General features: G+C 39.1%; 1 protein-coding gene across 18 annotated transcripts in view; it reads right to left on the bottom strand.

The window, feature by feature from the left end:
* PMFBP1 (polyamine modulated factor 1 binding protein 1) overlaps positions 1-14,747 on the bottom strand; it is a 45,438-nt gene that overhangs the window by 16,846 nt on the left and 13,845 nt on the right. For all 18 annotated transcript variants that reach the window (XR_011538504.1, XR_011538510.1, XR_011538507.1 and 15 more), the window contains exons 4-7: positions 13,303-13,533; positions 8,210-8,431; positions 2,671-2,841; positions 1,588-1,698 (exon numbers count right to left, since the gene is read on the bottom strand). Coding sequence is in view for 7 of the 18 variants with exons in the window: in XM_070613816.1 (XP_070469917.1) it covers positions 1,588-1,698; positions 2,671-2,841; positions 8,210-8,431; positions 13,303-13,533 (735 nt within the window). In the remaining 11 variants the exon portion in view is untranslated. The remainder of the gene's footprint in view (positions 1-1,587; positions 1,699-2,670; positions 2,842-8,209; positions 8,432-13,302; positions 13,534-14,747) is intronic.

Raw genomic sequence — 14,747 nt, 5'->3', positions numbered from 1 at the left:
GCTATGTGGTCAGAGGGAACCAGTGGTGGAGAGAGCAGAAAGAGATGAGGTGAGGTGGTTGGTGGGTGATCACATCACGTGGGGCTTGCAGTCTCTGGGCAGGAACTTGGGCTTCTACCCTAAAGGAAAGGGGAACAGGCTGTCACTAAGAGAAGGCAGGAACATGCGGCCGATGAGGAGCAATTAATTGTCTGGGCATTAAGGGCTGCTGGGGAGAGAGAGTTACGTGATTTCAGAGCTGACAGTGAGGAAGGACTGCAGCATGAAGACGGGGGAGGGGGTGGAGGGGACAGTTGGAGAAACACAGGGCAATCACCCTATGACCCAGGGGTGGGCACTGCAGGGCTTCCAGGACCCACTCTACGCCAGGCCAGCTGAGTGGGCAGAGGCCTGCTGGCATTAACTGTGACGTGGATATTTCCATTCCTAAGAGAATACCCAGGTAACATGAAGGCTTTGGATAGGACATATAAAATGGCAGGAAAACGTGTATTCTGTTTCTTGGGGGAAGTCTATCATTTTAAAAAATGGAGTGTTAAAGAGGAATTAATGTTTAGTGGATATAAAGTTTCAGTTTTGCAAGATGAAAAAGTTCTAGAGATCTGTTGCATAGCAATGTGGAGATACTTAACAGAGCTGTGGTTAAGATGGTAAATTTAATGTTATGAGTTTTTTACCACTATAAAAAAATAAAAGAGTACGGGAGAAATAAAGACATTTTTTAGACCAAAAAAAGAGAGAATGTTATGAGAGAGTGCTGTAGGTCAGAATGTGAATAACACGGAACTGACCTTTAAAAGAAACATTGACAGATGTCCAAGGAGGAACTCCAAAGTTCAGTATTGATCCCTTATTCATTCAAACTTTCTGGCATCAGAAAGTCCTGGAAAGAGAAAAGTCTCCACTCCCCGACTAGAGGACCCCTTGGGGAGCTTATCTGTGTCGTCTAGTCTCTCGGCCACCCCGCTTTGCTGCTATTTCCCCTTCAGCAGGCCTGCCATCACCTGCCCACAGCATGGCCTCATGCGCCTGGCTTTGCCTTGTAGCTCAAGATCAGGCATGACTGACTTAAGATAAGACCTCGCCTAGGAAGGCACCTAAGCTTGTTTTGACTACTGGTTCGTCACATCTCGCTACTCATTTATATGGTTTAAATGCTTACTGCTAGAATCAACTTTTGAGATGGCTTTGAATATGAAAACATCGAGTTTTCAAAAAAGGGAGTAAATTTGAATTAATAATCTTCCCTAAATTTGCTACTTTTCAACTCCAGCCAGAAACTAGAAAGCTGGATGGTGTTTTCGAATCTAGTGAGCCAACAGGAGTCTCTTGTCTTGAGGTGTACTGTTGGAAGTGGGTTAAGAGAGGCGCGCAATTCCAAAATTCAGTCTCAAAATCTAATGCTGCCAGACACGCTCACTGGGGCCTGGCATACATTATCTACAGTATTCTTGTGGCAGGGTCAACCAAGGTCACATAAGTATAAATTAAAATATAATATAAAAATAAAAAATAAGCAGGAAGAACCAGAATCAGAGCCAACTTGGCCTGACCTCACCAGGCACAAATAAGAAAAAGCTCTCCCACCTTTTTGATGTCTTCACAATCTTCTGAGGAGCTAGGAGGATGCCTGTGGGTGGCTGTGTAGGAAACAAAGTCTGCTTGTAATTTTATCAAAGCCTCTTCACGCTCCAGAACCTGCAAACGAGCACAGGTCAGTTATGCTGAATGATCAATGCAAGGTGCTTGTTACTATTACTGTTTTTGCAGGGTGTTCCTTTTTCCAGCCTAAGTTTGTTGCAGTGTTGTATAATTCATCACGCACTTCCTGTGGGGTTGGTAAGGAGTAGGGATTATGTTCTCAATCTTACGTCAAGGTTCACTAAGGCAAAGACAGGGATTTGTCTTGAGTTTGTCAGTGGCCACATTTTGGACTCCATTCTGAACCTCTTTGTGTGGTCCAGTTTATGAGGTAGAAGAAAGCTCTTTGGAGGCTGTGAGGGAAAGTTGTACCTAATCTATCGAGGCCAGGATCCAAAGTTCGAGAATCAAAGAAGGATGTTTCTTATGGAGTGGGAGAATGTGTGTTGAAAATTATAAAAAACATGAAGTTTTTGTTCTTGCTTGTTTTGAAAATAATCCAAATAAAACCCAAGCATTGAAAATAAGAAATGAAAATCTCCTCTCCATCTAGTCTCCTCTCTCTACTGAGGGAGAAGGGGCACCAGTGGCAATTTCTGGTATACACTTCTATATTATGATCAAAGACTTAAAAAACAAAAGAGGAATTGAACTATACATAGGATTCTGCAACTTTCTCTCAGTGATATATCTCTAACATCCTTCCATGCCTCCCTTGCAGATCTGCTTAATCCTTTTTATTGGCTGCCTTTTATTCCACAGTTTGGGTATCTCTTTAACCATTTCCATACTGAAAGGCACTTAGGTTGTTGTGTGAGAGATTTTAAGTCTCTTTACAACCTTGAACTTAGTGTGGGTTGGGGGGATGCACGCAATGGAGAATATGAACAAAAGGCAGAGGCAAGTATATTTAAGACATTTGAGGAGTCTTGGTGAAAGAGATTACTTTAGGTGACTTTTTTCCCTCCTTTCTTTCCTCATGGCTTTATTTTGGTCTCTCAGAAGAATGTTCTAGAACAAAGCACTTACCAAAGCGTTACTACAGGCTAGCTTATTTCGAAGTTCCTGGATTAGATCATCCTGTTCAGAGACCTTTTGCCAGACTTCAGATAGTCGTTTCAGGGTCTCCTGATGCTCTTGACTCTCGCAGGCAGAAGTGCATATACGCGTCTTTGAATCATCACCTTTGTTCTCGGGCTCCTGGGGTATTTAAAAATAATGGGTTGATTTTGTTCCTAATTTTTGAGTTAAATTCAGAATGCCATGAGCATGAAAAATCTGTAGCTCTATGTTCTAAAAGTTTATGTTCATATATATGAATCATAGCTTCCTTAACAAAAGGAAAAAACTTAACAAGTGCATACACTTGGTAAAAAGTTCAAACAGGTTCACAAGAGAATACACTGAAAAGTCAATCTTCCTCCATCTTGACCCTCTGTGAGTCAGGTCTCCTCCTCTGTGACAGTCTGGGTTACTAGTGTTTTGGGTATCATCTTTCCAGGGATGTTTTATGCATATTTGCATACCTATCGAACTCCCTATTTTTTTCTCTTCACAAATGAAAGTCTTCTACACACTATTCTAAGCATTGTGTTTTTGCTTGACAATTTATTTAGGATGCTTTCCATATTATTACCTGTAGATCGATTTTACTCTTCTTTTAAAATTAGTTTCAAATCGCACAAGTTATACTTATATATATTATCCTTCTACAACACTGTAACATTACAAGCAAGTCTACATTTTTCTTTGGCCATCATCCCATACTTACCGCATTCTCCAGACATGACAGTTTGTGCATATCCTTCTAGAACTTTATCTATACCTTTACATACGTGTAAATGAATCTGTAGAACACAGATGATATTATGTTGTCTTTTTAAAAGATAAAAATTGATTTTTTGACTCAACAAGATATCTTAGAAATTTATCCATGTTAATATATGTGCTTCCATCTTGTTCTTTTAAATTGCTTTTAAATATGTTTATCTAGTCTCCTACTGATGGGAATATAGGTTTCTTCCAAGTTATTTTCTAAAATGAAGCTGAAATGAATATTTTTGCACATAAATCTTTGAATCCCTATTCTGGGATACGTGTAGATTAAATTCACAGAAGTAGGACAGCTGGGACTTATTTAAAACTTTGATAGAAGTTACATAATTGTCCTTCAGAGATTCAGTTGATGCTCTCATCAACATGAGTATGCCTGTTTTCCCAGAACTGTTTTCTTAAAAATGTCTTTCCCTAGATCATCTGAAATCATGCATGAATTCCATTGCTCCATGGCACTAATATTGGGGTGAACTGAGGCAGATAGTCATAAAAGAGCAAAGAATTCTAGTTTGGATGGTAGATCTTTCCCCATTAAACTTGTCTCTCTAATTGGGATTTTTCAGGTAAAGCTGGAAATAGTTCATGATCACTGATCATTAAAGCTGCCTATGAGCAAGCTGCAGAAGGGTCAGTCAGAGGTCTAAAAGTGACCATAAATAATGTTCTTATAAATAATTTAGTGTATAAATAGGTATAGGAGTGGAAAACAATACAAAATTTAAGAAATAGGAAAATGATATCTACAGGTTCCCATACTTTCTTAATACTACAGGATGAAAAATAGAAATTAATTTAAAAGTGATAGAAGAAAAATTCCCTGAATTGAAGAAAATGTAGATCTCACATTCAAAGAGTCAGTTAAGTGTTGAGAGGTTTAATAAGAAATAAATTAAAAAACTCTGAGCCTAAGAACCTCCAAAGTTTAAAGAGATAAAACAGACGACTTGCAAAAAATGAGAAACAGACTGAGATGCAACAATTCCCCTTCAATACTGCGTGGTATAAGACAATGCAGCAATATCTCTAAAGACTTAAAGAAAGGTTATTTGAAAGTTTGCACACCAAGCCCAACTAGCATTCAAGAATGATGGCAAAATAAACCTTGTTCAGACATGGAAATACTGAGAAATTTTACCACCCACAATTGTTTCTGAAAGATTTAAAAGGAATTATTACAGCAAAAGGAAAAATCCAAGAATGTTGAAGAGGTAGAGAACACTGCTGAGTAATGAGTAAAAGTTGGTTTTATTTGTAATCTTAAATATAAATTTTATATGTTTATATGTAGAGATTAAAAAAAAAAGATGAAAAGCTTTTCAGCTCATTTTTATTAGGGTAACATAATCCAGACACCAATATGAGATGAGAGCTCAACAATTGAGGCCATCAAACCAATCTCATTTCTCAAAATAGATGCAAAAATAAAATTTTAACAAGTTTAGTATGGAAGTTTATTATAATTTAGTGCAGCAAATTTAGTATAGCAGTGTATTATAATTTTAACAATAATAATATGTCATGATCAAGTAGGATTTATTCTGGGAACATAAAGATTGTTCTATAAATGAAAATCTATTAATGAAATCCACTTCATTAAAGGAAAAAAATTCTATGATTACTTTGATAGATGCTAACAAAAGTATCTCATAAAATTCAACATTCATTCCTGATAAAAACTCTTGATCAGGGGCCAGCCCTAGGGCTGAACGGTTAAGTGTGCACACTCTGTTTTGGTGGCCCAGGGTTTCATTGGTTTGGATCCGGGCACGGACATGGCACCGCTCATCAAGCCATGCTGAGGTGGTATCCCACATAGCACAACCAGAGGCACTCACAACTAGAATATACAGCTATGTACCGGGGGCTTTGGGGAGAGAAAGAAGAAAAAGAAGAAAAAGATTGGCAACAGATGTTAGCTCAGGTGCTAATCTTTAGAAAAAAAAAATTCTTGGTCAACTACATATAGACAATTACATCTTCAACTTGAAAAAGGATATCAATAAGCAGACAAGAACAGACATTACACTTAATGGTGAAATACTAGAAATATTTCCTGTAGAGTGAGGAGCAAAGCAAGGATGTTACGATTCTACATTGTTTTGGAGGTTCTGGTCAATGCAGTAAGATGGTAAATAAGTTGTATAAAAGTTGAAAAGGAAAGTAATTTAGACAAATCCAAGATGGCCAGCTGAAAATCTAATAAAAGAGCTCAATAAGGTGAGAGGATAAGAGATTTCCTCTATATCAGAAATAATTAATAAAATTCAATGTATGAAAGATCTCATTTATAAAACCAATAAAACTGTGATGTATCTAGGAATAAGCTTAGTTAGAAATATGTGAGATCTATAAAGAAAAGTGTAAAATCTTACTGAAGGACGCATAAGAAGACTTGAAGAAAAGTAGAAGCATGTCATGTTCCATAAGGAATGCTAATTTCCTCTAATTTAATATATAGTTTGAAAGTAAATCAACATAAATCTTAATTTAACCAAGAAAAGATGTACAAAAAATGGCCAAGAAATATTTGAAAGTAAAGAATAGCAGAGGACCTGCCCTAAAAGGAGTTATCAAAACATAATATCAGTTAAAGTCACTAAAAAACTCTGATCCTTGTGTAGGAACCAGCAAGTAGATCAAAAGAACAGAGTCCAGAGAGAGCATACAGTGTGTACAGAGGAATCAGTGCATTTGCTGAGTTGGAGCTTCACATCAACGAGGAAAAGATGGGATGCTCAATGAGCGGAATTGAGACAACTGCAGATCTATCTTGACAAACATAAAATTACAACCTTATTTCATTAACTACATATAAACTAAAGATAGTTATTTTGTAGATGGACTAAGGATAAAAACAGACTGGCTAAAAGTAAAAACATAAAAATACAAAATTATAAAAGTGCTAAAAGAGAATATAAGATAAACTTTTATAATATCAGGGGTGGAGAAAGCCCTCCTAAGCAAGACATAACACCTTAGAATCTATAAAGAAGGACCGAGAGATTCAACTCCATAAAAATTAAAAATTCCTGTGTTGTGAAAAATATCATTAATAAAATGAAACCAAAAGTCACAAACTTGGCAAAAAGATTTGTAACATATGTAATGAAGCATTATTACCTGTAATAAATTAAGAAGCTCCTATAAGTCAATACAAAAAAGACTAACAACCCAATAAAAAGTAGGTTAAGGATTTAAACATGTGATTAATTAAACAGAAAGCCACATGCCAATACGCTTATGAACAGCGCTCAATACTTCGTTAGTTTGGGCACTGTGCTGTGCCTCCCGGACCCTCTTCAGCACTATAGGACTTACTCCCCTAGCTCAGGAAGTGCTGCCTGAAGAGAGCCCTCCACTGTCAGCTCTTTTTGGGGAGTGTCTGGGCTGAAGAAAACTTTTGCCCAAGCTCATGCCTCTCCCTAGGGACAGCTCACATCCAATAACTGATCAACACGGAGATATAAGGGCAGCTCCCTTCCCCCCAATCTGGGACTGCTCTGAAGGTCCATGCAGCCCCAGAGCGCCCCATGGGGTTGGCTGAGACCTTTGTCGGGACTGCATCACAACTCATCCTCCCCCCTCTGCCCAACCCTGCTTCCTTCCCCTTCCTTTCACAGTAGTTGATACCAAGAGCTCCCTCTAAAAATGTGCTTCAAACTAATCTGTCTCAGAGTCTGCTTTCTGGAGAACCCAGCCCACAACTACTAGAATTAAAGGAAATGAAAATTGTAGTAAGAAAACTTGTTTTCATCTATCAGTTTAGCACAACTTAAAAAGATAGAAGATATAGAGTGTGGGGAAATAAACTCTCTCAACTATTGTTGGTAAAAGTGTCAAATGGTAGAACCTTTCTGATATTCAATTAAGAAGTATCTTTAAACATTAAAAATAAGCATATCCTTTGATCCAGCAATCCCACTTCAAGAAACTACTCTGTAGACATAAGGATGTTCACTTCAGCTTGTTTATAATAGACAAACAAGAGAGTAGATGGTAGAGTCATACTATAGAATACAAGGTACTAACTAAAATAAATAGTCACGATATACACTGAAAAAGCAAGGTGTAGAACCATATTTATAAAGTGACCCATTTATGTAAAAAGAAAACCCTAACCATTTATATAACTAACTGTAGAGCAAAAGGCTGGGGAAGATTCCTAGCACATCATTCAAATGATCGCCTAAGGGGAGGAGAGTCGGGTGGAGGAGGCTGAACGTGGACATTTACCTTTAACCTCCATAATTCTGTCTAGAGAGCCTATATAGTTGTATTACCTGCGTAATTAAAAACAGCAATTAAAAGGAAAAAAAATCCAAATTCAGGCATTTTGGCTCTGCTTTGCTATATTTCAGGGCTTTCTCCTCCCGTTTGATCCTGAAGTCATGATTTGCATGAGTCCTGTGAGGTAGATGAGCCCTCCACCAGACCCCCATGAGAACACGGCAGATCTGAGAGCTCATCTGCTAATCCTCTTCCTGCCTTATTTGATGTGGTGGCTATTTACAATGATTAAGGGCCTCAAAATTGCTAAGGAGTAATCTTACAGGAGATGTGAAGGTGAGAAGTTCAAAAACTGAGGGCAACAAAATTCAAGGGAAGGAACTGACATGTGGGTGAAGGTTTGGGTTTCTGGCAGGGGAGGCTGGGACTGTTATAAGGGACCAGCTGGGAGCTTGATGTCCACTTCCTGGAGCTCCTGGTGTGAGTGGTCTGGTTTAAGTCCTACCTGACTGACGATCCCGCTGAGCTCCCCCTCCAACATCTTCACTTGGCACTCCAGTAACTCGATGTTGCTCAGGGAAGTCTGGTATTTGTCCCTGTAGAGGTTTAAGCTCCTTTCCAGGGAGACGATCTTGTCCCCAGCCAAGGCAAGTTGCTTCTTTGCAAAATGGAGCTTCTTCCCCATGTTCTCACTATGATTTCCCATTTCCTCCTCATAGAGGGTCACCTGTTGGTGTGGGAATGAAACCACATTGAACTCATGGGAGCACATGCACAGATAGGCCCAGATGCATGGAATAGGCCCAGCACAGATCTAAAAGCTAAAATTTGTCATGTCAGAATGTTAATGATTAGAAGTGAAAAAAGATTGTCCTACATAGGTGGTGAGCTCCTTAAAGGCAGGGACCATGTCTATTTCCCATTCTGCATGGCATGGAGTAAGAACTCAATCAAGACTTGTCAGTTGATTAATAGGAATGAATTTATATAGCTCCATTTTTTTAAGGGCTTAAAATGCTAGTATTCTTTCTTTCCTTGGTATTTGCTAGAGGGTCTGATTTAGGGAATGGAGAGCCCTCTTGCACACAGGTCCATCTGAGCAAAGTTCCCTAGAGACAGTGGGGGAACATGACCCAAGGTTTCTCTGGGATTTATATGATCCTTATTTAGATTCCTTTTCTATCAATGAATTAGCCAACCAACTGACAGATATTCATTCAATGCTCATCAACAATGTCTTGGGTGCTGAGGGGATATATATGTATACGACACAGGTTCCTCCCTCAAAGAATTTACAGACTCCAACAGTTTGGGGTAGGTATGATTTAAGATTAGCAAACAACTGCATATGGGTGAGTGTGCCGCACTGTATTATACGTATTGAATTGTATGTCCTGAAGGAGTTAAGAGTAGGAAGGTCATCGAGGAAGGCTTCCTTTTGGTTCAAATAGTCCAATGCAGAGTTCAGATAGAACACAGTCTATTGGTCTAAGCTAATTATACTTGCTGCCTGCGATTTGAGATTCGTTTTAGGAAAGAGCCATTTCATTTGAGGTGTTTGTTAGATGAGAAGAGGAAAGGAATATTTTATATTCAAATGTTTATAACAGAAGCTGTCAGTGGCCTTGTCATATCCCCTTGGCACTCACCATTCCTTTGCACATCAAACTCATTCCAACTACAAACATCTTCAACTCTTGGCCTGTGGGCTGCCCTGGCCCCAGGAGCCCACTCAAGTGGAGGAGCAAGACAAGCAGGTCACAGACACTGGGGAGTTGAGATCCTCAGGTGCAGCCCTCAACCCATGACCGGGTAGGTTGGCTGGGATCGCTCTGAGGCTGTTCTACACTATCTCCCAGAGTTCTCCAGAGAGATTGAAACTCAGTTGCCCACAGCAATAATCTGCTTAATAGTGTTTTTCTTTATGGGCCTCCTGCGCTTCTTTGACTCACTTCCCCGCTCTCTCACCTTGCTTCCTGGGATCACTTTCTCAATTAACTACTTGCATTCAGCTCCTTGTCTTAGGGTCTGCTGTTGGGCAACCCAACCTTAGACGGAAGTTTAATGCTTCTGTGTAACAAAGTATTGGGGGAACTTGGCAGAATGCCTAAAGTAAATTTTCCAGTGCTTTCCCAGTTTGAGATCTGTGTCAGTGACTGCTACTTGCTGAATTCCACATCAATTCTCCCCCTCCTCCTTAGTGATAGGACTTTGACTTTATTTGGGACAGCAGTGTAACTCAATAAAACACTACATTTCCTAGGCTTCCTAGGAACTAGCTGTAGCCATGTGACTAGCTCTAGCCAATGATATGTAAGTGAAAGTGTTGTGTGGGGCTTCTGGAAAGTGTCCTTAAAAGGGAAGCGTGTGCCTTTCTTTCCCCACCCTCCCACCCTTGCCCCCATCCTGATTATTTGGAACAAGGATGTGATTGTTGGAGCTCCAGCAGCCATGTTAGGTGACCTAGAGAATGGAAGTCTTGAGCTGATGATAGTGGAGCCCAAAGAAAGGACCCTAGGTACCTGATGACACATACGGTGACCGTAACAGTTCTAGACCACTTACCTCCAACCTTCTTGTATACGTCTTAGAAATAAACTCTATTACTTTGGAGTTTTCTTTTATATGCAACCAAATAGAATCCCAACTAATTCATGGTCACTTTATCCAGGCTGGACTTGTGTTTAAGTTGTCATGAACCAGCCAGTTTTAACACAGTCCTGCATTAACTTTATTAAACTATGGCTTATGGTCACAGGCTTTGTCCCACTGTACATTTTATAGGATGACCTTTCTCTGTTCCTTTCCCTCCTAATGCTTTTCAGCAAATTCTCATTGGCTATAATATTCCCTTTTAAAAGACTCTATGTTTTTTAAAAACTCAAGAATACAATCCCATTTATCCCATTGTATTTATTTATACAATCCCGCAACAAAAGGAATAAAATATCTAGGACGATATTTAACCAAGGAGGTGAAAGACCTATACAAAGAAAACTATAAGATGTTACTGAAAGAAATTGATAATGACGTAAAGAAATGGAAAGATATTCCATGCACGTGGATTGGAAGAATAAACATAGGTAAAACGTCCATACCACCTAAAGCAATCTACAGATTCAACGCAATCCCAATCAGAATCCCAATGACATTCTTCACAGAAATAGAACAAAGAATCTTAAAATTCATATGAGGCAACAAAAGACCCCAAATAGCCAAAGCAATCCCGGGAAATAAGAACAAAGCTGGTGGCATCGCAATCCCTGACTTCAAAATATATTACAAAGCTATAGTAATCAAAACAGCATGGTACTGGTACAAGAACAGACACAGATCAAGGCAACAGAATTGAAAGCCCAGAAATAAAACTACACATCTATACAGACAGCTAATCTTCGACAAAGGAACCAAGAACATACAATGGAGAAAGGAAAGTCTCTTCAGCAAATGGTGCTGGGAAAACTGGACAGCCACATGCAAAAGAATGAAAGTAGACCATTATCTTTCCACAAGAACAAAAATAGACTCAAAATGGACCAAAGACTTGAAAGTAAGACCTGAAACCATAAAATTTCTGGAAGAGAACATAAGCAGTACACTCTTTGACATCAGACTTAAAAGGATCTTTCCGAATATCATGTCTACTCAGACAAGGGAAACAAAAGAAAAAAAATAACAAGTGGGACTTCATCAGACTAAAGAGTTTCTGGAAGGCAAAGGAAACAAAGATCAAAATGAAAAAACAACCCAACAACAGGGAAGAAAATATTTGCAAATCATTTATCCGATAAGGGGTTAATCTCCATAATCTTGAGATTATGGAGTTCACATAAATGAACTACAAAAAACCAAACAACCCGATCAAAAAGTGAGCAGAAGATATGAACAGACATTTTTCCAAAGAAGATGTACAGATGGACAATAGGCACATGAAAAGATGCCTAACATCACTGATCATCAGGGAAATGCAAATCAAAACTACACTTAGATATCATCTTATGCCCATTAGAATAGCTATAATCACCAAGACAAAAAACAACAAATGTTGGAGGGGATGTGGAGAAAATGGAACCCTCATCCACTGCTGGTGGGAATACAAACTGGTGCAGCCATTATGGAAAACAGTACAGAGATTTCTCAAAAAATTAAAAATAGAAATACCCTATGACCCAGCTATCTCACTCCTGGGTATTTACCCAAAGAACTTGAAATCAACAATGCAAAGAGACTTATGCACCCCTATGTTCATTGCAGCATTATTCACAATAACCAAGATGTGGAAGCAACTCAAGTGCCTATCAACTGATGATTGGATAAAGAAGATGTGCTATATATATACATACATACATATATACAATGGAATACTACTCACCCATAAAAAAAGACGAAATCGTCCCATTTGCAACCACATGGATAGAATTTGAGGGCATCATGTTAAGCGAAATAAGCCAGACAAAGACAAACACCACATGATTTCACTCATATGTGGAATATAGCAAACTTACAGACAAGAACAAATTAGTGGTTACTGGGGGAAGGGGAGTGGAGGATGGGCACAAGGGGTGAAGGGGCATACTTATATGATATATGACAAATAATAAGGTACAACTGAAATCTCACTATGTGATAAGCTATTATGATCACAATTAAAAAAAAAAGAATTTCTGGATAGTTGGAATTCCAAAGCCCATATGTGCCCATTCATAAGCCACATAATTAGGTTCTGTCATTTTAATAAAGATAGTTAGATTCAAAAAAAGTTTCTATGTTCTTTAAGGTCCCTCATAAAGCCCCTGGAGTTACTCCTTAAGCAACAGCACTGTCCAACACAATCCTTGGAATTTTATCTTTAAAGGCAAAGGAAGAAAATGCCAGGGGAGGCTGCCTGTCCCGTTGCTTAGAACACACGGTTCTATTGCTGCTAGTGCTACTACTGCTCAAGTTGTCTAAGTTCTGTAGCTTTGGTCTTTGGAACTTACTTGGGATTCCACAAGGATGCTACTCTCTGGTTTGAAAAATACTACCCTGGAACATGAATAGAAATGAATGTCCAGAATATACTTGAGCTAAGTCTATATGACCCAAAACTCCAATCTGAAAAAATAACTCAATGATTGACTCAGGCTCAATGTCTGGTTATCTTATCAACTGTGTAAGTGCTAGGAATTTATATATTATCAAAACCTGATTTTTCTAAAAATGGTTGATTTAATGGCCCTTATACCTCCTTTATAACACTCAGAGACCTAGAGTCTTTTGCATTTAAATTGCAATGGTAATAGAATGGAGATGATGGACCTACACACACACCATACACACACTCACATGCACAAGCACACACATGCACCCTGCACACACACATACCACATACCTCACATGTGTTAATACTGGAGCTCTCACCCAATTATGCTGTTCTATTTAGTTCCCTCTGCTTAGCTTCAAAAAGATCAAGAATTAAAGAGGGAAAGTTGATAAACCCTGCTCAAGGTGTGGCGAAGCTCTCCTCTGTAAGTCCGGTGTTTGCTTTCTAGCAGTCATGGTCTGATTTCTGTAGGTACTTGGGCATATGGGACATTTCCATAGTTATTCTATCTATACCTCATCTTCCTTCAGTTTGCAGTGATGGTGAAGAAGAGCCAGGTCGGAAGTCTGCTTCTCCAGGACGGACTGATACTGCAGGAGGGAGCAGTAAGAAGTCTGCAACTCCTCTGTGCGAAACTCCAGTTCTTGCTGAAGGGCCAGCAATTTTTTCTTCAGTTGTTGGAGTTGTCTCAGACGACACTGTTTACTAGGTTGAAATGCCTCAAATGCTAACACTTGCTTCTTATTCTGCAACAGAGATTGAATGTACAGAAAAGGGTTTAGATTGTCACTAAGCATGCATTCATTCTTTGATTTTTCTCATTTGTTCAACCATTCATATGCATCTATCCATCCTTTTATCTTTGTCTACAGAACACTTATTAAAAATTTCATTCTATTCACAACGAAACCTCACTTTGTGGTCCTACTCTGTAAGAAGGATTTAAAAGAAGAGAAAAGCCCTATAGTTCTTTCCTACTCTTTAGATCTACCATTCCTATTATTTAGGTCAGAAGAAAAAATACACACATAAAGGACCTAGAGAGTAGTATAAAGATACACATGATAATATGCTTATGCTTTGTCTTCACATAGAAACATAGCACAACTGACCTGGAAGGTAATGGATCTCTGGTCATGGTTCTTGGACTAAATTTGATTATTAAAACCACCCAGGTAAGAAGGTAAACTCTTGGGGAAACAGCTTTCTGGAATGCTGGGGAATGGCAGAGGTCTTGGTCAAGCACATCCGGGCACTGACTCTGTCTCCCTCCCAAAAGCAGATGTGATCCTGCAGATGCTGAGTGTGTGTGTGTGTGTGTGTGTGTGTGTATGTGTGATCTTTCCCTGCCAATCTACATTCCTTCAGTAAACATATGCCGAACACCTACTTTGTATCAGGTATTCTGCGGTAGGACACATCCTTGAGTTGTTTATTCTAGTACAATTGAGTCTTTGCATGGTTGCATCTATATTTTCTTACCCAACATCCCTGATGGCGTGTGAAAGAGGTGGATGAAGAGGGTGGCCCGTGGGCATTCCTTAATATCTGTCTCTGCTAATTATCCTCCTTCTCATTCTTTAAAACTCTGTCCAAATCCTGCTTTCCTTCCTGTTTTCCCTGCAAAGCTGTCTTTGCACCATAGACTTAACTGGCACGTCCTCATATGGCATTTCACATTCTGCCTTGCATTGCAATGATCTCTGTGCATCTGACCTCCTAATTAGGATATAAACTCCTGGAGGGCAAGGCCATGTCTGCTTCTTTAGGGCCTGCATTAGAGATGTATACACAGCTAGGTACTGAAGAAAAGAAGGAAATAAAATACAGAATAAGCAATCTTACTGGTTCCCAAGAATTTGAGCTTGTGGCCTTGGCCTCATTACAGCATACTTTCAAACTCTTTAAAATTATCTCTCTCTCTTTGTTTTACAGTTTTATTGAGGTATACTTTATGTAT

Source organism: Equus przewalskii, chromosome 3 (genome assembly GCF_037783145.1).
Source record: "Equus przewalskii isolate Varuska chromosome 3, EquPr2, whole genome shotgun sequence".
NCBI lineage: Eukaryota > Metazoa > Chordata > Mammalia > Perissodactyla > Equidae > Equus > Equus przewalskii.
Note: the sequence above shows the minus strand (reverse complement) of the source record. Positions and strands in the feature narration are given on the sequence as shown.